This window comes from Tiliqua scincoides, chromosome 7 (genome assembly GCF_035046505.1).
Source record: "Tiliqua scincoides isolate rTilSci1 chromosome 7, rTilSci1.hap2, whole genome shotgun sequence".
Taxonomy (NCBI): Eukaryota; Metazoa; Chordata; class Lepidosauria; order Squamata; family Scincidae; genus Tiliqua; species Tiliqua scincoides.
This window is the reverse complement of record NC_089827.1, coordinates 10,776,627-10,801,227: the sequence shown is the minus strand read 5'-3', so window position 1 is coordinate 10,801,227 and position 24,601 is coordinate 10,776,627. Positions and strand designations below refer to the sequence as shown.

Here is a 24,601-nt window from a genome sequence, read left to right as displayed (position 1 = left end):
ATTGTCACTTCCGAATTGGCCTTTTCAGCCACACTAGACGCTGTGCCAGAACCACCATCCAGAGTGCGATACCATAGTCTTCCGAGACTGAAGGTTGCCAACACAAGGACCCAGCCACCCGCCCTCACCTGGTTTTAGGGTCCTTTGCACTCATTGAACCCAGAAGTGCCGATGATATCGTCATGTCATGTGCATCATCAACCATCAACCATCGCATCATCAGCCCTTTCTTCTGGGTTCAGCAACACAAAGAGTAGGGCATCACTGGACCAGAAGTTTCAGAAGCACTGGCCTAATTCCAAAGGGTGTTTGATACTTTGGGCTTCCACACACAGGATTGTGAGTAACCTGTTACTGTAGGCAACATAACAGAGCTCATTGATCTCTGTAATGAAAACATCCACGTTCACATTACTGAAGTTACATGTCTGGGATATCCCTCTCATAATCATATGTGGGAGACATGGGGGATGAGAGAGAACACCTGAGAATGGCAAGGGCAATGGTAGTTTCTGTAGCTTCAAGCCAGCAACGTGCTCTGGCAATGTCCAGCTCACACCTTGTGTGCTCCCCTGGGCCTGACTGCCTCTTCCAGGCTCCGCTGCTTTAGTGGCAAATCTTAAAGATGTATGTATGGAGTCTACCACTCTCCTTGCTTAACTCCCACCTGGTACATTAACCTGGTGATGGCAAACAGACACCAGGGAGTTTGAGGGCTTCAGAGGAAATGGGATCAATTGGGCTCAGAGGGAACCACCAGTGGGTATCTGGCTCAGGAGTCTGAGGGCCCAATCCTCTGGGCCAAGGTGCCAGCACTCCACCTGCACCACTGACCCATGCCATTGGAAAAAGTGCCATGAGTCACTTTTGCACCAGCGCTCAGAACGGGCCACTGGCACTGAGCCCAGCATAAATTGGTGCTGGGTCTCAGTCCCCAAAGCCTGATGCCAATTGCCCTCAGGCTTGGGCTGTTGATTGCCTTTATTATTAGCCTGAAGAAAAATAAAGTTAAGAAGGTAGTTGTTCTCTTTTACAGCTAAGGATAAGAGGAGGCAAAATGGTGGTGTGTGTTCTGTAAACATCTGTTTCCATTTTCAGTTATAAAGCCCCCACCTATTTTGTTCTTTTCATGGCTGGGGGGGGGATAGAAAACATCATGAATAGAGAGGTTACAAGAAGCTCAGTTTTTATAAATAAAAAGTCTGAGAAGAGTAAAGTAAATTGAACTCCAGTCCTAGCCGTATAAACAATCGAATGGAGCTAAGGTTAAATAAACATGCCTGCAGACTCACTGATGGCAATACGAGCACAAATGTTCTTGTGCCGTTAAGGAATCCATCCTCAATAACTAGGCAAAAGAGAAATATGAAAAATAAAATTGGGCATAAAAGTATTGTGGAGTAAATAAGTGAAAAAATTATTGCCTTTTCCACCTTCTTCAGCAGAAGGCTGCAAGCACAACCAACACAGTACATTAGTTTCTTAATTTAAAACTTATGTCGCATGCATTAATGTTTGCTTGGAAAGCAAAATATACATTTCAGTTGCATTCTTTAGCTCCGGTTCAGAAAAAAGCAAACTCATAGACTCAACTTCTATAATTGAGATAATATTTTGAACTACAGCTTGTGCCTCGTTATCCGTGGGGGTTCCATTCTGGAACGCCCAGTGGATTAAAAAAAATCAGTGGATGCCAAATCAGTGGGAAAATAACTTTGAAGACCCACTTCCTGGCTTCTTGCTCATCCATTGTTGCCCCAGAATGCATTGGTATAGACACTATACCGCATTCAGCCACCAAATGGGGTGAATGATGGAATTTAGGGTGCAATCCTGTCCAGCACTGACATAAGGGCAATGCAGCTCTGAGGTAAGGGAACAAACATTCCCTTACTTTGACAAGGCCTCCGTAAGTGACACCCAATTACTTGGTTGCAAGATGCAGCACACGTCCCATTGGCACTGCTACGCCAGTGCCGGAAAGCCCTGATATAAAGGGTTAGGATTATGCCCTTAGGGGCATAAAATTATGATTGTTTAATAGCATGTTAGTGGAAAATTGGATAAAAATGGTAATTTTTAATGACATCACTTCCGGTGGGTCCCGACAGATTGTCATTCTAAAAAGTGGGTCCTGGGCTAAAAAGTTTGAGAACCACTGATCTAGACTATTGAGTTTTAGGAGGCAGGTAGGTAAGGGCTAGTCAGGGATGAACCCAGTATATCTCATCCTTAGTGCACTTAGTGGGAGACATTTCAGAGGGGAGCCAGCAATTGAGACAGCAAAGGGAGATTTGTTTGCTGAGTGCAAGGGCAGGCTTATTAACAGATGTCTAGCCAGACAGATTCAAAGAGTTGAGGGATACGTTTTGTAATCTGGTGGCAAATTGGGCCAGCAATGCCTCTTTCTCACCCTGTTGGAAAGTAGTGTCATTAAGTACTGAGGAAAGGGATTTGGTTGGCAACCTTCAGTCTTGAAAGACTATGGTATAAGCCTACAGCACCCGGTATTCCCAGGCCGTCTCCCATCCAAGTACTAACCAGGCCTGACCCTGCTTAGCTTCTGAGATCAGACGAGATTGGGCATGTGCAGGGTAACAGTTGCTTTAGGTTCAGATAACTTGAGGGAAAGTTCTGTCTTAGTTCCTGGCAGATGTATCCAGTGTGCAGGAAGTTGGACTGGGAATGCCAATGTGATGAGCACATTCTGCAGAAGTCTGGAGGTTCATCCAAGGTACTGAGTCTCAGGACAGATGCAAAAAAAATAATATGCTTGGAGTTTTACAACTTGTTTGCCGTGACTCAGTATTGTTGTGTTTGCCTTGAAATAAAAGTTCTTATGTATTTCTTCTTATGAGGAATGCCATTCATGACTCCTTCATGTTGTCATGTGTCATTGATTTTCCTCTGCTGTGTATTTATCTCTTGAGTATTCAATTCATTTGAGAGGACTAAGGAAGATGAATAGTGCTGGTAGTGCCTTTGGAGCATATCAAGAACAATTTCACTGTGTGGTCTCATTCCTATGATTGACCAGCTGCCCAACTGGTTGACAGGTGTTATTTATTTGATTTAAGTTATCTATACCTCACCTTTACCTTTTATACCTCACAGCATAAAAACAACTGTTGAAAACCGCATACCCAAAATAACTTTTACCTTTCTTCCCTGCGACACATCTATATGATGAATTCCTGTACTCCAGATTCTTCTGTAGGGTATATAATTGGAAGGAGCTAATCTCAGACAAGTTTAGGGCCATTGTAGGGCCCAGAGCCAGCCTTATGAGCTGCAGAGCTCAATGCAAAACACCTACTGCTATTGGCTGTACTACTCAGGGTGAGTGGAAGTGGTGAGACACCTGGGAGCAGAATCACTGCCAACTGGGATGGGGGGGGGGCGGGCTATTTCCAGACAAGCATACCTAGGGGTGTGTGGGAGGGAGGGCTGTCCAGTGGCAATGCTCTGCTCACCACACTCTTCTCAAGATGCCTCAGCATGGAAGATTCCATTCTAGCACCTCAGCTACGGAGCAAGGTGCCAGCTGTGGCTGTGGGCACTCTGCTCACTGCCCCAGTGCGGGGCTGCTCCAGGCACAGAGCCCAATTTGGCTGAATTACCCTAAGGCCTGCCCTGGCAGGGCCCGGCCCACCCCTCCCCTTTAGTGATGAGCTCTGCCCCTTCACCACAATACCAGACTACCCCCTCCCCATTTTTCAAGGATTGGCAGTCACATAATTGGGCCCCACCTTGTGATATCAACCAGACCTCACATCTCAAGGGTTTTTTTTTGGTTTTTTAAATACATCAAATCTAGCAACCCTATTAGGCTGAAGCTCTCCACATCTGTGAGCTCAAGGGATGAAAAATTCCTAATTCTCAAGATTAGAGCCATCTGAGCAGGTCATAAAACTGTGTCTGTATCTTTGGTCTGGAAGTCAGAGCAATGAATATTAAAAGACTGATCTCGGAAGCTAAGCAGGGTCAGGCCTGGTTAGTACTTGGATGGGAGACCGCCTGGGAATACCGGGTACCATAGGCTTATACCATAGTCTTTTGAGACTGAAGGTTGCCAACCAACCAAGGACAGTACCTTTAAAACTGTTGCATTATCTAGGTGCTGATACCACTATTGATTTAGAAAAGCCATGACATTGGAGAACAAGCAGGTCATAGGCAGAAGTCCAACAGGTTCATCAGCACACTGGATTTTCTGATTCTACCCATTTTCTTTCTGTGAGAGAGAATCTTCCTTGCATACATTCCATGTCCCCAATAGACTGATTTTTTTATAAAATTGTCTTCTTACTCCCTGTAATGGAAACATCAGGGAATTCACAGATATTTTTGTATCTGGTATCTTGAACCATAAGAGTTTGGATTTAAGTCACTTGACTCCCACTGACGTAAATGGGAACAAAATGGGCATAAATCCAGTTTTATTTGTTTCTGAAGCAGGCTTCACATGAAGTTTGTCTCTCCTCCACCTTTGGGCCCTCAACATTTAAATATTCATTACACAGACAAACTAAAACCTGACTCAGTGAAGAAGCATATGGTGTTAATTAGCTTTTCTATCTGCTACAAATTGTGGTGAAATGTTGCATTGTTTGTGTATAATCAATCTTAACAAGTCATGTGGTTTACACTGCTTGAAATTGTGGAAGAGGTTTGCATGTAGCTAGGCTAACAGCTGGCACTTGGATCCTAATAAATAATAATTTAAAAGGACCTCTTCATCTCTTCAGTAATGTCATAAATAGACACAGCAGTGCATAGTTTCTTTATCAGCACTGTAATCCCATTTGAGTGGAGGTTGTTGCTGGAACTATTTACAAGAGTCATTCTGTTAGGATTGCCAACTGACTAGAAACAGAGAGCTTGGTCTGTTTTTCAGCCTTTAGCAGCAGTTTGTGCCTTTAACAACAGTGCAGAAAGAAGCAGTATAAGTTTTCCCAGACTGAAGCACAATCACCTGCTAATGTCTACAGATCAAGCCACTGTTGATGACACTGTTAGGCAGACGTCAGATTTTGGCCTAGTTTGGCACTGGCTGAGCCCCCACATTAATTACAGCAGCATTTCTCAAACTGTGAGTTGGGACCCACTAGGTGGGTCGTGATCTGATTTCTGGGGGTAGGTCCGACAGAACCTCCAATGAAAACACAGGTGATGGGAAAGATCAGATAGCTAATTGCCTCAAGCCTTGAGGCTGTTCAAAAATCAAGCAGCTGCTAACTGCCCTGCAAAGAGCTGAGCTCCTCCAGTTTGCAAGCTCGTGTAAATATAGGGAGATAAATGCCTGAGTGTTTTTTTCTGCTGTGTTTTTTTCCAAGTCTGTCAATGACAGGTAGTGGGGGAGCGGGGGAGGGTTGGGCTACATAACTAAGCCCCTCAAGCCTTGAGGCTGTTCACTAGGGTTGCCTCATTATGAGAAATGGATCAAGTTTCTTTTTAGAAATAAATAAGTAGCATTTATTTATGGCACAATCCTAACCAGGTCTACTCAGAAGTAAGTTCTATTTTGTTCAATGGGGCTTACTCTCAGGAACGTGTGGTTAGGATTGCAGCCTTGTATATATGTAAATAAAAATATTATTTCTTTCTAGCTCACCTTTTTTAAAAGTCTCATAAAGCTAAATGGTCCCTATAGAGTTTCATTTTAAAAAACAGTTCCCAGTGCTAAAATGTTTGGGGGGTCACTGAATTGGTGGACCTACCAGGCAAGTCAACACTTGAACTCTCAATATTAGAGACAGTGGTAGCACCCAATGCATCATTGTAGAGGAAGGGGTTTGCCATAGGAAGTCCAGTGCAAGACTGCTCCATGGAAGCCGGCAACCTGGACCAGTCCTGGACACTACTACAGTGACTGCTTGAAAAGTTGGCAATCCTACATCTGTTGTTTCATTGTACACTGCTCTCATGACAGGGGGAGTCTTCCAAATCATCTCCCAAGCTGGCATTTCATGACATTTTCCCACTGATTTTGTTTCAAAAATTTAAGAATGCAAGATTATTTTTTATACTTCAAGGGGAGTGCTGGTTTTTAAAATCATGTCAGAAGTTGCAACACTGCTAAGTCGCTTTATTTGCAAGCCAGTTTGGCATGTTGGATCACTGCTATGCTGTCTCCATCTGCAGAATGCTCTCTCCCACTCTAAAGCTCTTCGGATGAAAGAATGTTTGTCTTTCTCTGCTTCAACTTCTTCTTTGTCCATCTGTATTTACTGGCCATCTAAAGCATTTCAAGTGCTCTGTTCAGAAGAATGTGTGAGGATAGAATTCTCTTGCTGCCATCTGCAGCCAGAGAGCTGGTGTAGTATAGCAGCTAAGAGGGCATATCAGGACTTCCTTGTTTCAGTTTATCCCTCTGCCATGAACTTATTAAAGGTTGCAATCCTGTACACACTTTCCTGGGAGCAGGTCCTACAGAAAAAAATACTTCTGTGTAGACCTTCATAGGATTGCACTGTAAGGGCCCAATCCAAAAATGCTCTAGCGCCGGTTCTGAGCCCTCGCGCCTCATGCTGTAAATTTGCCGTAAACCATGTTTATGGCACCCGAAGAGTAGGGACCGCCCTCCAAGTAGGGGAGCTGGGCCTACACCAGTCAGGCACCGGGCCCAGAAGGCCCGATACAGAGTTTCTGAGGTCTGTAATGGCAAAATAGCTGGCGCAGACTTGAGAAGCCCCATTGTGGATGGGGCTTGTGAGGGAAGGGGACAAAATTCCCCTTCCCCTGAGGAGACCTCCAGCAGCTTCCCAGCACCTGCTGGATACAGAGGTAGCCACTTAGGCGCCACTGCTCCACCGGGCTCCAGGAAGCTCTGGATTGGGCTTTGAGTCTCGTTCAACTCAGTGGGGCTTACTTCTGAACCAACATACTCGGGGTCATGGGTTCAGTGAAACATTTCAGTGAAATGCCTTCATAACTCATTCTCAATATGTGTATCTTTTTTATAGATGAATTAAGCCCTTGGAACCTTTTGATTTGCCTGTCTTCCAGTAAAGCAGACTATCAGCACTGCTTAAACGTAACAGAATCACATCAGACAACACTACTGCAGAAGGTATGGTTCCAAATGAAGGGTCATCTTTATTCTTGTCATACGTTAAAATAATTTTTTCAAGCTGACTTGCATAAAAGTTGAATTACTTTTTAACTATATATATTTTAAAAATTCGAGGCAGCAAGGCTGGGAAGGGCTATTGCCTGAGACCTTGGGAGGGTCACTACCATGAATACTTATATGGATGATGTAGTGGTTCAGAAGTTGGACTTAGACCTGAAAGATCCAGGTTCAAATCCCTGCTCAGCCACGAAGCTTCCTGGGTGAAACTTGGGTAAGTAACCATTTCTCAGCCTGTCCTACCTCACAGGGTTGTTGTGAAGACCAAAGGAGGGAAGGAACCATGTACACCACCCTGAGCTCGTTAGAGGAAAGGGCAATATAAAAATGTGAAAAATAAATAAATAATAAGTAAATGTCTCCCTTCAAGGAGATAGGGAGGCACATATTGTTCTCTTCCCTTTCTTCCTCAAAACAACCTTATGAGGTAGATTAGGCTGAGAGAGAGTGACTCTTCCAAGTCACTCAGGGAGCTTCGTGGCTAAGTGGGCATATGTGCAACTAGCTGAACTAATGGTCTGATTTGGTCTAAGCAGTGGCGTCACTAGGGGGTGTGGGTGCACTGGTTGATGTGGGTGGGGGGGTGACACCACTACTGGCCAAAAAATTTTTAAATCTTGGTATTTTTGAATAATACCATCACTATATGTCATTCAACGTGTAATTTCATGAAGAATGCAATGAAACAGGGTCTAAGTCAGCTTCATTCTACAAGAAAACATACTTCTCTCCCGTTGAAATCAATGCCGCTTCTGACTTTTCCTGTTGAAATTAAGATTTGTTGTCCCAACTGGCTGCTCCGGTTGTTTACCTAAGTTGAATGTTGATCGTTCACCTCACCCACAATTGGAATTCAACTCTCATACATAGCAGGGAAATATAGAAATCCAAAGAAATGGACACAATTGTGTCATTGAGTGAAGAATGCTTGGGGGCAAAGGAAAACAATGCATGGAACAAGACACTCAGTGGTTTCAAAGGATCAAGTGCCCATTCTGCTTGGCGAAAGTGGGAGTTGTATCTTCTCTTGCCAACACAGGCTGGCTTCATCTTTTTTAAAGCACTTACAGCCCTTACAGCGTCTATAGTGTAGACATCTCTCCTAGTTTTAACAGCAAGCAAATGGGTTGCTATGTCCATAAACAGAAAATGGAAGTCCGTCACATTTTGGAGTGAGTGCCGCAGAGTGAGTGATCCATTTGTTTCAGAATCTGAGCCAGTGTCAACAAATTGAAAGCAAGCCATTTTCACCCTCCTCCCGTGCTTCCTGGATTTAAAAAGGAAATGGGAAATGAACTGAAAGAGGAAGTGTGAAGGAAAGGAAAGCAGTGGCCTCTCTATCCTTCTCTCCTCTGCAGTTATTCTTCTGCTTAGTTCCTCTCTTTTTAAATCCAGGATGCCTGGGAGGCAAGCAGCACAGATGGAGATGGACAGTGATGGTAGCTTTTTGTCACTCAGGGCATTGTGGATAAGGGGGTGGCATCTGACATGGGAAGGCAAGGCACCAAGCACTCCGATACACCATTGAGTAAGAGGGGAGAATGAGCATTTGACATAATCTCATCTCAGGTATGGCTAGAACTTGGGCTGGGCCTGCACACAAGAGAAAAAGTTCTGTACATCGCTGCTAACATCACTAGAGCGGCACACAGTTCTTATGGCCTCCTTTATTGCCACATGCTTTGTTTAAACAATTTCTGCCCAACGTTGCATATGCACAAGAGGGATCAAATGTGCACACCTGTGGGCTGGGCAGAAATGGGTTAAAAAAGAAAAAGCAGATGACCATGATCTCCCCCTTTTGTTTTCAGGCAAATGCTCTGCCCCAAATACAGCACCTACTCTGTCAAAAAAAAGGATTATGCCAGATAGCCAGAACATTTCCAGGTAAAACTGCTATAAATTGCTTCATTTTTATTATCTGTTCAACTGCATTAAAATACTGGAATGCCAAGTCTGCTCTGTGGATTATCTGCAAAGGGAAAAGAATGAAAGCCGTGTGATGGTTTATCTTGCGTCACCCTCGAAAATAACTTGCAACTCCCAATTGTAACATAAAACCTTTTATCCAAAGTTCTCAAAGGTCATTTAAAACATTTAAGATATTTAGATAAAAGAGAGTGTTGTTTTCTTAGGCTAGCACTGAATCCTGGTTCTCACTATGGGAGTAAACGTGTGCCAGGGCTGTACCATTTTAGACAACAGATATGGGCTCCCATGACCAAATCCTTCTCCATACAAAACAATTTGCTATTCATAGAAAATGAAATGTCAGAGAGAAGGATTGTAGTTTAGCCTTTCCCCTGACATGCTAGTTTTCTATGTATAAGGATCTCTCTTTTGGATGGATAACTTTCAGTCATGTCAGACCAGTATAGCCCAGAAAGGTCTACTACCTGCACAGTGACTTTATACTGTATACCCTAGTCTTTTTATATTCTTTTTAATTCATAACACCTGGATTTTACTGTCATGTTTTCTTTTCTCTCTACTACATGCATAGCTCAACACAGCCTAGTTTCTCTTGTTCATTATGTTTTTAAAACTAGGGGGACGTGGCAGGGGGCAAGGAAGAAAGGAAGTACTTTCTGTAATTTTTAAAAAAATATTTTCAATCTGTGGTTAACTGAAAACATGGATATGGGCCCCATGGATATGAGGGGCTACTGTACTAATAAAGTAGGATACTCTGAATCTGCTCTTTGATTCAGATTCAGTGATAGATTACTTGATTTGCTTGCAGGTTCTGTCTCCACATTTCCAGCTAGGGCTAAGAAATTCCCTGTTGCAAACCCCGGAGAACTGCTGGCAGATAAAGTAAACTACACTGATATGAACTGATTCAGTACAAAGGCAGCTTCATGTTTCTAAGGACCAAGCTACATGTTATGTAGAACACATAGTTTAGGCCTGTGTGGTTCTTTAACTGAGCACCACATATTGCCTTCTTATATGCACAGGAAGGATAGAGTGAATAGAGAGATGCTCTTTACCCTCTCACACAATACCAGAACCAGGGGACATCCACTAGAATTGAGTGTCGGGAGAGTTAGGACAGGCAAAAGAAAATATTTCTTTATTCAGTGTGTAGTTGGTCTGTGGAACTCCTTGCCACAGGATGTTGTGATGGCATCAGGCCTAGATGCCTTTAAAAGGGAATTGAACAAATTTCTGGAGGAAAAATCCATCACAAGTTACAAGCCATGATGTGTATGTGCAACCTCCTGATTTTAGAAATGGGCTATGTCAGATGCAAGGGAGGGCACCAGCATGCAGGTCTCTTGCTGTCTTGTGTGCTCCCTGGGGCATTTGGTGGGCCACTGTGAGATACAGGAACCTGGATTAGATGGGCCTATGGCCTGATCCAGCGGGGCTGCTCTTATGTTCTTATCTTCTACAGTGCTTTTCACATGCCCTCTGCATAGCCAACTAATTCCTCCTGTTTTGTTTTTTTTAAACTGCTTTTGAAACATCAGTTTTGCCACAGGCCATTTATTTTTCTTTCTTTCCATTCTCTGGGCTGATAGAAGCATGTGGTAAGCCTGCTGCTTGATTGGTGTTTAGCCACGGTACACTCCCTTGGTATCACCTGCAGAAATCTGGCTCTGAATTATTATCTGTTCAACTGCATTAAAATACTGGAATGCCAAGTCTGCTCTGTGGATTATCTGCAAAGGGAAACAGAAATCAGAAATCCTCATTGAATAAGGATGTTGCGGAGCCTCTACAGCTTGGAGAGCTACCATGGACACTGTGTCTCTCTTCTTCCTTATGGCCTCTTCAGTAGCTTGAAACAGGATAGCTTCATAAGATTGCAATGGAGATATCAGGGGTCACTTTATAAGTTTAGAAGCTACACATCTGTCTTCAAGTTCTTGTAGGAAGCAAGAACTATTTGGGAGGTGTTGCTTCTTGCATTTTTCTCATCATTCTTATTTATTTTGAAAACTTTAAAGCCACTCCTCTAATTTAAAAGAAATATGCAAAATAAAAAACCAAAAATAATAGAGGTTGGATCTTGTCATCTGTGGATTTTGCATCTGTGGATTTGACTCAATGCGGGTCCCCTGACCTGTGTTGAGGTCCAACCTGTACCCTCTGAACACGACCGGAGCTCTGTTCTGGTGGTGTACAGAGGATATTCCTAGGCCTTCTGAGGCCTCTGGAAGGCATTTGAACAGCAGTTTTTTTTTTCTTTTGAAAAACCAGAAGTGCCTTTCTAATGCCTTCCAGAGACTTTAAAAGCCATCCTGAGGCCTAAGGAGGTCATACACAGCCTCTTCAGGACTCAACCTGGGGCTTTTTCTGCCCAGGGCCACCTTCCACTTTGCTGCCCCTGCCCCAGAAATAAATGTGGTGATGTCATCATGTCACCACAATCACTTCTGGAACCATACTGGGAGTTGAAGCCTTTCCTGGTGTGATTCCATGGTGCTCTGGGGCAGGTCTTTCCTCTCCTTGGAGGAAACAAAAGATGCAACAAAAGAGTGGCTGCCGCTCCCAGCATGATGCCGCTCTGGGCCACATCTTTCCTCGCTTCCTTTATAGGAGGAGAGGAAGGGGGCAGCCCGGAATGGCATGGAATCACATCCAGAATGGCTGCAACTTGCAGTTACTCTCAGTTCGATTCTGGGCCACCCTTCCTTCATCACGAGGAAGGATTTTTTTTTTTAAGGGAAAGAAGTCAACAGAGCTGCCAGCTTCTTTCTCTTTAAAAAAAAAAGATAAAAAACAGGTGGTAGGGGGGCGAGGCTGGTGGTGCTGTCCCCACAGGCGTGGCACCCAGGGCATTTGCCCCCCTTGCCCCCATATGTACACCAATGCTCAGAACATCCTCCGGACACCACCAGAGCACAGCTCTGGTAGCACTTCCTGAATGTGTGCACTTACACTTCACGGCACTCCCTTCCAGCCTGGCACTCGGGGTGGGCCGCTCCCTGCTTGCTACACCACTGTTGGCAACTCTAGAGGTGTGGCACAGAGAAGAAGACTCTCTTTCCCTACTTACAATCTACCTCCTCCTCAAAGGTAGATGAGGACAGCCAGAGAAGAGAGTCAATGCAAGGATAGGAACTTGAGGTCTTTCAGATATTCTAGCCCCATCATGTAAAATACGTTGTATTGTCTGAGATGGGAGATTAAAGTTCTGGATTTTGAAAGCAAGCATGGTTATTTTATTCATCTTCATGCACTGTTTGTTTAGCTCCTAGTTAGAGTTTCATAGCAGCAGGTGGTTGGCCAGCATTATCAGCTGTGAGGTGTGTCATCCTCTGTTGCATTCTTCCAATGGGTTGACCGATCCACAGCTGCCTTGCCTCACCAAGGGTTAGTCCTCTTTTAACATTGGGCATGAACCCAAAGCTCTGCGTTTTAAAAATCTACCCCCAAGAGGAACGTATAACACTTTCCATAAAATGAATGTTAATGAAAGATGGATGAAGTAATCGTCACCAAAACTTGCCAACATTTCAATGTTATTTCTAATCAGGAGGTGCTTGGGGATGCTCATGAAGAATCTCTTAGAAACTCGGGATTCTAAGTGACCAACTGCCAGGTGTTAACCTCAAACAGATTTTTTTAATTCTCCTTCACCACATGGGGACCTAATAACCTCCATTATGTTGATATTCAGATAACAGCTGTTGGAAATGCTGGAATAAGTCACTATTTAATTCTGTTGCAGGACTGCATGCTTTCATTCATTAGTTAATTCCACACTGTTTAACTCTTATGTGGCTTCGATAACTGCCAGTGCAATAGAGTGGACCCGCTGTATCCACTTTGCATCCAAGGATTTAACCAACTGTGGATCAAAAATGTTCAAAAACAAAAATTCCCCTTCCTTCCTTCCTTCCTTCCTTCCTTCCAGTGCTGCCCATTAAAGCTCAGCACATCACCCAGCAACTCCCTCCAGCCTGGAGACGGTTTGACTCAGAAGGAACCAGCCAGCCTGTCACACAGGCAGGCTACATCTGGGACTTAAAGTCTGCCATTTTAAAATACTATACAATTTTATAGTAACTATAATTATATAGTTTTATAATTGAGCTTCCAGTTTTCCTGGAATAAAAGCCTCACAAACACCGAGGGCCCACTGTACTTGCCATCAGTTTTTGCTCAGAACTCTCATTTGATGGTCTGCCGTTTGCTTCCTCCTGCACGTTCTCCTTGTTCTCGCACAAGGATGCCATGAGCCACTTCATTTCAGGAAAGTACCTTGCAAAGAACGACTGCCACATTCTTCAGAGATGGCTCTCTACTTACCTATGGAAGTAAGATGGGGGACGCACTCACACAGTAACATATACATAGGAGAAAAAAGGAATGGCAGAAAAAAATTGGTGCTGGTTCAGTTTAGGCTGGAGTTGGCCCCTGTGGTTGCACTTACACTTAAAAAAAATATGGGGGAATTCAATCATGTCTCACTGGGTCCTAAGCCCAAAGTTTCACTGAGTTCAAAGGCGCTTGCTTGCGAGAAAATGTGGTTAGGCTTACAACTAGGATTGCCAGGATAGGTGAATCCTAACCCCTGGGATTTCTGAGGTGGAATTTCTAGACTGCCAACCCTTGAAACACAGGGAAACACCTGGAACCAGGGCAAAACTCCACAATAACGGGATGGAGGCCAGGTGGAGGTGAGCCTGTGTTACCTGTCCACTGACGAAAAAGCAACAGTCTGTTCAAACAGGGTCATTTGGGGGTAAACTGGCACAGGGACTTGCATTTTGTAGTGCTTTTTGGCCAGAGGTGTAATGCACCTCTGTGGCTCTGGGGCAGTGACTTCGTTATGTCACATCATGATGTCACTTTTGGGTTCTCCCCAGAGGAGGGGGTGCTCACTGCAGAGGTTTTGTGCTTCCCATTCCTTCTCCTGTGACGGCTCCCCTTGTGCCAAGCCACCAGTGCCTCTTCTGTAACTAGGGTAGAGCCCAAGGGTCAGTCATGCACCCTCCGTTGGCATAGTGCCCAGGGTGGGTGCCCCTCAGGCCCTGCCCTAGTTATGCCTCTGTTTGTGGTTGCTCTGTTTTGCAAGGCTCATGTCTGAGGTTGCCAAGGCTGCTTGGCAAACACCGCTTTGCTTTTTCAGAAGTTTATGTCCTCTTATAGGACTGAATAATAGAGGGTTTCAGGCTTTCAGCCTTCACTGACGGTTTTGCTGGTTTTCTATCTTAATGACTGTCGAAACCACAAAAAAAAAATTACAAAACTCTGCTTCAGAACAGTTAGCTTATTCAGTAGATAATTTCACTGTTAATGCGTATGCTGTTTAGATAGTTTGGGCTGTTGTGGTTGTAGAGATAAAATGTGTCTTGGCTTATTTTCCTCTCATCCAGCTCAGCTTCACTGTTCAATTTTTTAAACAGAACTAAAAATGTTTGGAGCATTATTGTATCAACTGCAGTGGTTCGCTGGCCATTTCTGAGTGCAACCCCAATTCTGGCTATTACCTTTAATGCCATAAACAGTACCTAAAAGACTAACAATACCTACCTAATTAACAATACCTAAAAGACTACTTCCCTCCATATACTTGTCTTTGCCACTGTGTTGGCTGAGGTGGGTCTTCTGCATGTCCTTCTGTCCTTCAGGGTCTGAGAGGGCCTTCTCCACAGTTGCACCAGAAAGTCGAACTCCCTGGCCCAGGAGATCTGGTTAGGCCAGCAGTCCTCAGACTGTGGGTTGGGACCCACTAGGTGGGTCATGAGCCAGTTTCAATCGTGGCATAGCATCTAGGACGGTGGGTTTTTCACGAGAATTCAGCTGCTCCCCTGGCTGGGTTTCATGGCTTCTCGGGAAGCCTCGGCTCACAGTTTTTAAAACACTAGTGCAACTAATAAGCCATTTACAGTAACCAGTGGTGGGAGAGAAAGAGACAGAGATCAGCTTCCCTTCATATACAACAATTTCTCTGCAGCGGAGCTAGCGTTGGTAGCAATGGCAATAGCTACCACCTGACTGTATATACTGATGTTGCTAGGCCATGTATGTGATGGAGACGTTACTTTGGAGTATCCATACTTGCTTTACAGCATTACTGCCATCACAGCCTTACTCTTGTGTGATCATTAGAAATACCTCTTCAATGATGCTTTGAGCTTGGTATATTGAAATCCAGTGAATCTATCTCAAAAGAAGTTGTACTAATTTAATAAGTTTAACAGCATATGGTCTCATGCTAGGGAACAAAATCACAGTATGATAGGGGCAGCTTGACTTCTCCCTTACTTAAGCATTTGGAAATGTCTAAAAATGGACCTTGCTACAATTAATGAACACCACACGTGAACAGAAAAGGCTCTGTGACAAAGAATGAAGGAAAAGGAAGCAAGAGGGTACCCTCTAGTGGCAGATCTCATTATAGGACTTACACTTGTATTACTACAGGTTGAGAATCCGTTATCCAAAATGCTTGGGATCAGACATGTTTCAGTGCCTTCCAGCACTGACATAAGGGCAATGCAGCTCTGAGGTAAGGGAACAAACATTCCCCTTCTTTGAGAAGGCCTCCGTGAGTGACACCCAACTGCAGGATGCAGCACACATCCTATTGGCACTGCTATGCCAGTGCTGGAAAGTACTGACATAAGGGGTTAGGACTGTGCCCTTATACACATAGCCTGAAGGTAACTTTATGCAGCATTTTTAATAATTTTGTGCACAAAACAAAGTTTGCGTGCATAAGGACAGATGTGGAGTTTTCCATTTGTGGTGTCATGTTGGAGCTGAAAATGTTATGGATTTTGGAACATGTCAGATTCAGATTTTTGGATTAGGGATGCTCAAACTGTATGGATAAAATTCTGTGAAGCAATCTATCAATCCTATACTGGAAAGTATTTAGGTTTGTTTTTGTTTAATGATGGCAGCATTTCCATAAACTTTATAAGCTATTAAAAAAAAAAGGTTCAGTGTTCTCACTTATTCTCCCAGCACTTTGTGTAACATCTAAAATCAAACCTGGTGTTTTATTTATTTATTTTATTGTTGTAAACTGCTTTGAATGTTGTCAGAGCAGTGGGATATTAATTTTTAAATAAAATAAATCATTAATAATGCAGTATAAATGTGGAGTTAAGCAGGTGTGCATCTAATAAATGCCTGAATGGGATACCATTATGAATCCTATATAAACAATTTTATGCTTTCTAACAACACAGTCATATGCATGTCTACTCAGAAGCTAGTCCCATTGTGTTCAATAGGACTTTACTCACAGGAGTGTATGTATAGGATTACATCCTAAAATACGTAAACATGGGAAAGTAAGAACAATGAATTAAGAATTGTAATGAAGGTTAAACATTAAAAGAAATCAAAGATGTGAAAAATAAGATTTGTTTTCATTGAGTTTCTTGGAATGTGAAGCATTTATCACTACTCTAACCATCTTATAAACTTGTATTTTCTCCTCCCCGACCCAATTTTATTATTATTTTCAGATTTGGAACTTCCAATTGCTCTTCCTGCCTGCCCAGTATCAAATTTTGCACTTAGCCCTCTTGAAGCTGTGAAATCACATGATGACAACAAAGAGGAATATTTTGCCCAAATGTTGTATTGGCCAACAAAGGCTGTTCAGCAGTAAGATCATTTGTTTTGTCTTCTCATGAATTGAAATATCTGTGAATGGAACGAGATGTGACAAGGGGTTCCCAGCTCCCTCTTGCCTACCCCACTGATACTCTCCTGTAATCTCACTGATCCAACTAACCCCACGTCTCTATCCTGACAAATTGTGGTAGGGACCATGCATTTGCCCAGGTAAACTTGAACAAGAGCCAAGGAATAAGTATTCTACATGCATATGACCATTTGAGAACAGGATATACAATACAAATATAATATGTAATGGGTTTCCTCTAGGTAGCTATGCAGGTCTATTTCTGGCCAGAATATATCTAGCCCAAAGTTACAATAGTAGGACACAGACCATGCTGGGAATAAGGTTGGAAGCTAAGGTCTCACAGCCCTATACAGCCTAAATCAGTGATGGCGAACCTTTTAGAGACCGAGTGACCAAACTGCAACCCCAAACCCACTTATTTATTTAACAAAGTGCCAACACGGCAATTTAACCTGAATACTGAGGTTTTAGTTTAGAAAAAAAACAACTCATACATTAACATCTTTGTGCTGCTTCCCTCAGCCTGTGCTGTGCAGTGTAGAGTGGTGGCTGGCTGGCTGTATGAGCAACTGAAACATAGGAATATAAGAACATAAGAAGAGCCTGCTTGATCAGGCCAATGGCCCATCTAGTCTAGCTCCCTTATCTCACAGTGGCCCACATCTATAATAAGGAGGTATAATAAGGTAGCACATACCAATCAGGGCTAGTAACCCATGATGGACTTTTCCTCCAGAAATTTGTCCAATCCCCTCTTAAAGGCATCTAGGCTAGATGCCATCACCACATCCTGTGGCAAGGAGTTCCACAGGTTAATTACATGCTGGGCAATTGTGCTCACTGTGTACATGCCGGGCAATTGCATGCTGGGTAAGTGGGTGTTCCTCTTTTATTGAGCAGGGGGAGAGTAACTGGTCCTCCGCACCCCAGCAGTGTCTTTTCTGGTGGCTGTCTGCTGGTGTTCTTTTGCTTCTTTTTACATTGTGAGCCCCTTAGGGACAGGGAGCAGTTAGAAAAGTGAAATATAAATACTGTCAATGATAGTAATACTGTGCAAGATTGCATTTATTTTTTTTATTAAGCCAGCAGTATCCTAGTTGGATGGCTGCATCATGCTGTATTTCATGCTCACAGCTATGTGAAATTGTGCATGCACTTCTTTTCCATTAGGATTGGAGAAGCAATTCTGTGGTCTACCTTTAAGTTCATATAAAAATTAGTTTTGTGTGACGTTCTTACAGATAAGCCTCCAGCGGGCAACAAGGCAGGGCCAGCAGTATGTGCAGGGCTGGCACCGCAAAGCCCGTGCTGTGGCCCGAGCGCTCTGCTTCCCTGTCTTGCACTGCCACCAACTGAGATAGTGCATGCAAAATGGCCCCTGGCATAGCTCTGCGCATGGAGTCGTAAGCCATTTTACAACAGCGGAACCCCACCACGCATTAGCTCAATAGGAATGGACTATTACTGATTGTGTATCCAACAAATGCACACAGGTTCTTCAAGAATCAAGTGATCTGACACCAGGGAGGAATCCTAGGGGGTGCAATGGGTCAGTGGCCCCCCCATACTGTTGCACCAGTGGGGAAATATGCCTGTGGTGTTGGCAGTAAGATTGTGCCCAGCTGATGGAGCCAAGTTGGAATGCGAGCCCAGTTGTACCTGACAGGTAGATCTGAGCTCCAAGCCTGGGCAGGAGAACAGGTTTACCCACCCAGCAAACCTTGCCCATGGAGGGCAAAGTTCAACCAGGAGCCCAAGTCTACCTGCCTGGTGGTAGTGCTCATGCCCCCCCCCCCAAACTCAAATACTGGATCCTCACCTGCCTGCCATTATACATGAAAGAGCAACATTTTGTTTCCATGTAATGTGCTAATCTTTACAGCAGCTATAAAAAACAAGGTCCCTGAGATTTATTAAAATAGTACAAAAGGATAAGGGCTAAATGAACAGAGTGTGTAAAGCACTCTCTCCATCCAGGTCAAATCTGGCTTCATCTTTCAGTTAGTTACTGCCCAATCCTATGCATGTCTACTCAGAAGTAAGTCTCATTAGAGTCAATGGCACCTACTCCCAGGAAAGTGAGGTTAGGATTGGGCTCTCAGTCTGTTGGCAAAGTGAATGACATTTTGATACAAGGGAGGCAACAATTTCCTGATATTGTGATGCAATTTTCTAGGCATCGGACCTTTGCTCCAGTTGGCCATCAGGTACCCTTTAAAATCCAAGAGCTGTCTGTGATCCTCAAAGCCTACGTACTGGTGACATCATTAACACCTTTGCGGGCGTTCATTCATTCAACTGGCGTTGTCTGGTATCCTCTAAAGAAGAAGCACTTTTCAGTCAAGGTAAAACTCTCTCCACTCCCTTTATAAGGACATAGGCGGGATGATTAATTGCAGTCCTAGTCAAAGCTTTATTAAACTGTGATGGAGTATAACAAATGATGAAATTTTTGAAAAGCATTTATTGGGAATTTATTTTCCCAAAAATTTGAATAATGACCTGGGTTTTATTTTTAATCAACTGATGCATAAACAGCACAAGGATAAGGCATAGTAATTTGGAGTTTAAAAAATTCACATGTACCTCAGTTAGTGCTTGAACTGAATGGTGAATGGCTACACCTCTTTCTCTTCCTTCCCTTCCAGAATGTTTGACAATAAGATTAAATGCTGCGTTTTGGTAAAAAGTGCTGTAAGGAAAATTATTACGGAATAAGCTTCTTTGGTTTTCTTCAAATGTGGCAGAAGATCGATAGCTGGTACCTGAAAATGACAAAACGTATCTTTCAAACAGCTCTTGTTACCCTGCACATGCCCGATCTTGTCTGATCTTGGAAGCTAAGCAGGGTCAGGCCTGGTCAGTACTGGGATGGGAGACCACCTTGGAATACCGGGTGCTGTAGGCTTACACCATAGTCTTTCGAGACTGATGGTTGCCAACCATCTTTCAAACTCAATAGGAGCCAGGAAGGCACTAAAGCTAAGTGGACATGATGAACAGAAGCATATCTAATGGCCCTGGTAACTGGGGCAGGGACATCATGGCGTCATCATGTGACGTTGTGATGTCACTTTGAAGTTTTCTTGGAGAAGGTCCTGGCAGTGGTCGCTTCGTGATCTGTCTGTTGCACCCCCTACCCCGTTCCTTCTCCTGTGGGGATTCCCCTTTGAAGGGACACCCCCTTCAGGAGTTAACCTTCACAGGAGAAGGAACAGGAGTGGCAACCAGATCACAAGGCGGCTGTCTCCAGCACCTCCTCCTTCTCTGAAGAACCTGGAAGTCATGAAGAAGGAGGCACTGGAAGTGGAAAAAATTTGTGCCACCTTTGGTGTAGCACCTGGAGCAAGTACCCCTCATCTCTACCCTTGTTTCACCTCTGATGATTAGCATCCAGAGAAACAAAAACACAAAATATACAAGGCTCCTGTACCTTTGAAAGGTTGCACAGGACAGAGAATTTCATCAGATATTCTCACGTTTTTCATAACCTTTTGACCTGCAAAAAATATCTTCCTCTACAGAAAAAAAATGGGTTCATCGAAGACAAATGTTGGCAGGTCTTATAGCACTATGAAAAGATTCACCAGATGAAATGCTCTGTTCTGCACACAACTAATAAACACCTAGGAGACTTGTCCTCCTTTCTGTAACCCTCTGTCGTGGTTCAGCCATACTTGTGTTCTGTCTACTCTGTGTACATGTGTGAGAACTCTAAATGAGAATGTTATAACAGATTATCTCTGGGCATTACAGAACTCTGAATGATGGTTCAGCAACTTGAATGTTCCCAGTAAAGAGCAGTTGAGTGAAATCATTCACATCACAAAGGGCACAGGTTTTATTTGAAATAACTGCAGGCTTTTAATCTAATATCAGATCTATGGAAGAGTATTTTAATATTGATTTAGGCAATTCATTTTTTTTTTACAATGACTCATCCTAAAGCAAAGCTCATTATCATGGACTCAAGTCAGTGTTCACAAGTCTCTTTCCTCAGTGCTTTTGCGTCGAGCCAAAAATTGTTAGATTCATGTGAATTGATGTAAGCGTTTTTGTATAAACATGCGGTTGATGGTTGGCAACCTTCAGTCTCGAAAGACTATGGTATAAGCCTACAGCACCCGGTATTCCCAGGCGGTCTCCCATCCAAGTACTAACCAGGCCTGACCCTGCTTAGCTTCCGAGATCAGACGAGATCGGGCATGTACATGTGGACACCCTCAAAATTGTGATTGTGATTGTGACCACTTCTGGTTCTGTGAATGCAAAACTGGAAGTGGTTGCAATTGTGATTTTGAGGGTCTCCGCAGCATGGGGAGCCCTGAGGAGGCAGGGGCTACACACACCCTGGGGGGCTACTGCAGGCTCTAGTAAGTGGCAGCAAGCCCCTGCATCCCTCGAAAGTGGCGCGATCCAGCGGGTCACATCGCTGCCTCCCCCTTCCCACCTTCCCCCCTTCCTGCCCCTTAAGGGGGCAGAGGCCAGGGCTCTCTGGCTGGGGCATCATAATACCCCAGTTTGAGAACCACTGCTATACATTGTATTGGGTAGCAAGTTTTTGGTGAGGATTCTGCGGCTCCCTGGCTGATTTCTGCAGCTCCCTGGGGAGCCAAGTCTCACAGTTTGGGAACCACTGATGACAACCTGATGACAGACCACTGATGATGGACATGTTGATGAGGTTGGATGCCACTGAATACCAGCTGCTGGGGAAGCAACAACTGGGAAAAGTTATTTATTTGGCATTTCGTTGACTATTGTGAAAAGCAGGGTGGTGTCCGGATGGACCTTTCGTCTGACCCAAGAGACACTCTTCTGCTCAGGCAGTGGGACTTTCCCATCTCCTCTCCTTGCTGCAGCCCTGAGGGATAGTGCACTCTCTGAGATGGTAATTGATGTGGTAAAAATTAGTACATATATGCAAGATAGAACTTTTACAAATATATAAGAGGGAGGTTTTCAGCTCCATCGTAACTGTCCTCTTTTACATAAGAACATAAGAACAGCCCCACTGGATCAGGCCATAGGCCCATCTAGTCCAGCTTCCCGTATCTCGCAGCGGCCCACCAAATGCCCCAGGGAGCACACCAGATCACAAGAGACCTGCAAGGCTTCCTGGGAATTGTAGTTAAGAACATAAGAACAGCCCCACTGGATCAGGCCATAGGCCCATCTAGTCCAGCTTCCTGTATCTCACAGCGGCCCACCAAATGCCCCAGGGAGCACACCAGATAACAAGAGACCTTATCCTGGTGCCCTCCCTTGCATCTGGCATTCTGACATAACCCATTTTTAAAATCAGGAGGTTGCGCATACACATCATGGCTTGTACCCCGTAATGGATTTTTCCTCCAGAAACCTATCCAATCCCCTTTTAAAGGCATCCAGGCTAGACACCATCACCACATCCTGTGGCAAAGAGTTCCACAGACCAACCACACGCTGAGTAAAGAAATATTTTCTTTTGTCTGTTCTAACTCTCCCAGCACTCAATTTTAGTGGATGTCCCCTGGTTCTGGTGTTATGTGAGAGTGTAAAGAGCATCTCCCATCTGTCCATCCCCTGCATAATTTTGTATGTCTCAATTTTGTATGTTTAAGGTTTAATTTTGAGAATGCAGATGTGTTAGAGTTTCTCAGAGTAGAATAAACTCTTTGTGGCCTTGTCGAAACTTTCCAGCAATGTTTTTACATTTTATCCTGATACTAAGAGATATGATGACTGTTTTACTTTCAACCTTTTCAGCCAATTCCTTTAAAGTCCAGTAGATGGAGTTAGTATGTTATTTTTTTTTTTAATTTCAGTTGGTCTCTACACTTTGTAGCTCTATAGTGACGCCTACAGTGACTTCAGCTTTAATTTAACTTTGATAGTTGGATAATCAGATAAGTCTCATGGAGAAGGGCAGCATTGTGGGGAAGGGGAGAATCTTGATGGAGAAAAAAAAGCCTGTTTGCTATTTTAAAAATGATTGTAGAAATCAAAGGGTGCTACTAGTTCTAGTGCTGGAGAGAGAGAGAGTCTACACTCTTTGCAGTAAAAAGAAAAATAGCAATAGTTGCTATGGAACAAAATGCACGATAGGTTTCTTTATAACCATTTGTATATTAATGCCTTCCTCACACTACATCTGGATGGTGAAAGTGATGGTTACAGCAGGGAGAGGCAGCTGGAAGGTCAGAATGTGCTTGCGCCCTCCGTGGTGTCCTTTTTTTCCACAGCATGAGGCTGCCTTTGGGATCAGGGCTTAGGGACAACAAGAGAAGAACTGGGAGAGTTGGTAGAGATGATGTGAATGTAAGTTCTGAGGTTCAAGATGCATTTGTTTGTCTTGGGAAATTCACTTTCAGGATATGGATGGGCAGCCCAATCCTATAGAACAGGGGTGTCAAACTTGTTTCATACCAAGGGCCAAAGAGCATTCATGATGCCTGCTGAGGGCCGAAAGTGGTGCCATTAGGCAGAAAGTGATGTCATTAAACAGGTCATAACCAAAAATAAGCACTGTTTCCTCACTTAGGAACTCATTGGCTGCAAATGACAAAAGAGAAAACACACAAGTCTTGATAGTATTTCAAGACATGGGAGAGCCTAATTTTCATGTGAGCTGCCCTTTCCGCAGTGCCACCTCAGCACTGCTAAGCAGCTGAGAGCCCAGGGCCTGATGAAAAGCTTCCAGGAGCCGCATCCAGCCCCCGGGCCTTATGTTTGACACCCCTGCTATAGAAATTCCCCCTTGCCAGTGCAGCTGGGACAGTGTGGCTTGCGCTGAATCCTACAGGGGAATTTTGCAGTCTGGAGGTCTCCTCAAGATAAGGGGACATTAGTCTCCTTGTGCCAGTGACAGTGCCAGCCACAGCAACAGGTCTACTTGGACCAGCGCCTGCTAAATCACTGGCATAAGTCCAAGTGGTTCTGTGTCAGCAGATCTGGTCCAGGAAGGAGGATAGGATATGGTGCATACCAGCATTGCCAATCTTGTCCTCTGCCCAGCGCTCCCAAAATGGCTGCTGACGGCGTGCTGTGAGCTCCATCAGTAGTCATTTTGCTTCCGCTCTTGCAGAAGGATGTGCACAACAGCCCAATCCTGTTTTCCATGTTTCTTTAAAGTGGAAAAGGGCAGCATTTTAAAGCTGAAAATGGTAGTTTTCCCTTATGTTGCAGCAAGGCAACAGGGTTAACTGTCTTCAAAACTTGTATTTTTATTTTTTTGCAGCTTCAGAATTTTTTTGAGACCTTCTTAAAAGCCCGTTCCCCTAAAAGCCAGGCCTTTGAGGACATGAAAGGGGCAATAAGCAAACTCTTATTGGTAACCGAAGTCTTCAGTGAAGCGCCTTCATTTGGACCAAAGGCCTCTAGTCAGTAAGTGGATTGAATTAAACAAACCCCTCTGAATACCAAAATACGTTTCTATCTGATCTTTAATCGCTTGTAAAATATTAAATGCAAGGAGCCCTGATTTTTCAACATTAATTTTGTAACTAGAAACAGAATGAAACAAATGTTTACAAGTAACTGCTGCCTGTAAAGATGACCTAGGCTTCATTCACATAAGCATCACATTGTCTGCATACAAACCATTTAAATTTTTGCTGATTTTTATTCCAGAGATTGAATTACTGCTTCTGGTAGCAATTGCCAAAGGTTCTAAGCACACAACAAACAACAATGTATACATTGGGCAACTCTGCCTTGTACCTTGAGCAACAAGGAAAGGGCTAATATTTCTTTTGTTGACATACAACAGCATGAGGTGTTTTTTTTTGTTTTTTTTTTTTTTGAGAAAAGGAAGGCTGGATACCTTTGACAATTAGATGTAATATATTTTGAAATCCTTATGC

At 43.7% G+C, this 24,601-nt stretch overlaps 1 protein-coding gene and 1 pseudogene across 1 annotated transcript in view; both read left to right on the top strand.

Moving 5' to 3' along the window:
* Nucleotides 1–24,601, top strand: part of CPED1 (cadherin like and PC-esterase domain containing 1) — a 116,059-nt gene that overhangs the window by 29,535 nt on the left and 61,923 nt on the right. Inside the window, exons 4-8 of the mRNA XM_066633651.1 lie at nt 6,966–7,072; nt 8,944–9,019; nt 16,573–16,714; nt 18,934–19,102; nt 23,977–24,122. Coding sequence (XP_066489748.1) covers nt 6,966–7,072; nt 8,944–9,019; nt 16,573–16,714; nt 18,934–19,102; nt 23,977–24,122 — 640 coding nt within the window. The remainder of the gene's footprint in view (nt 1–6,965; nt 7,073–8,943; nt 9,020–16,572; nt 16,715–18,933; nt 19,103–23,976; nt 24,123–24,601) is intronic.
* On the top strand, nt 19,546–19,665 carry LOC136658214 (5S ribosomal RNA; annotated as a pseudogene).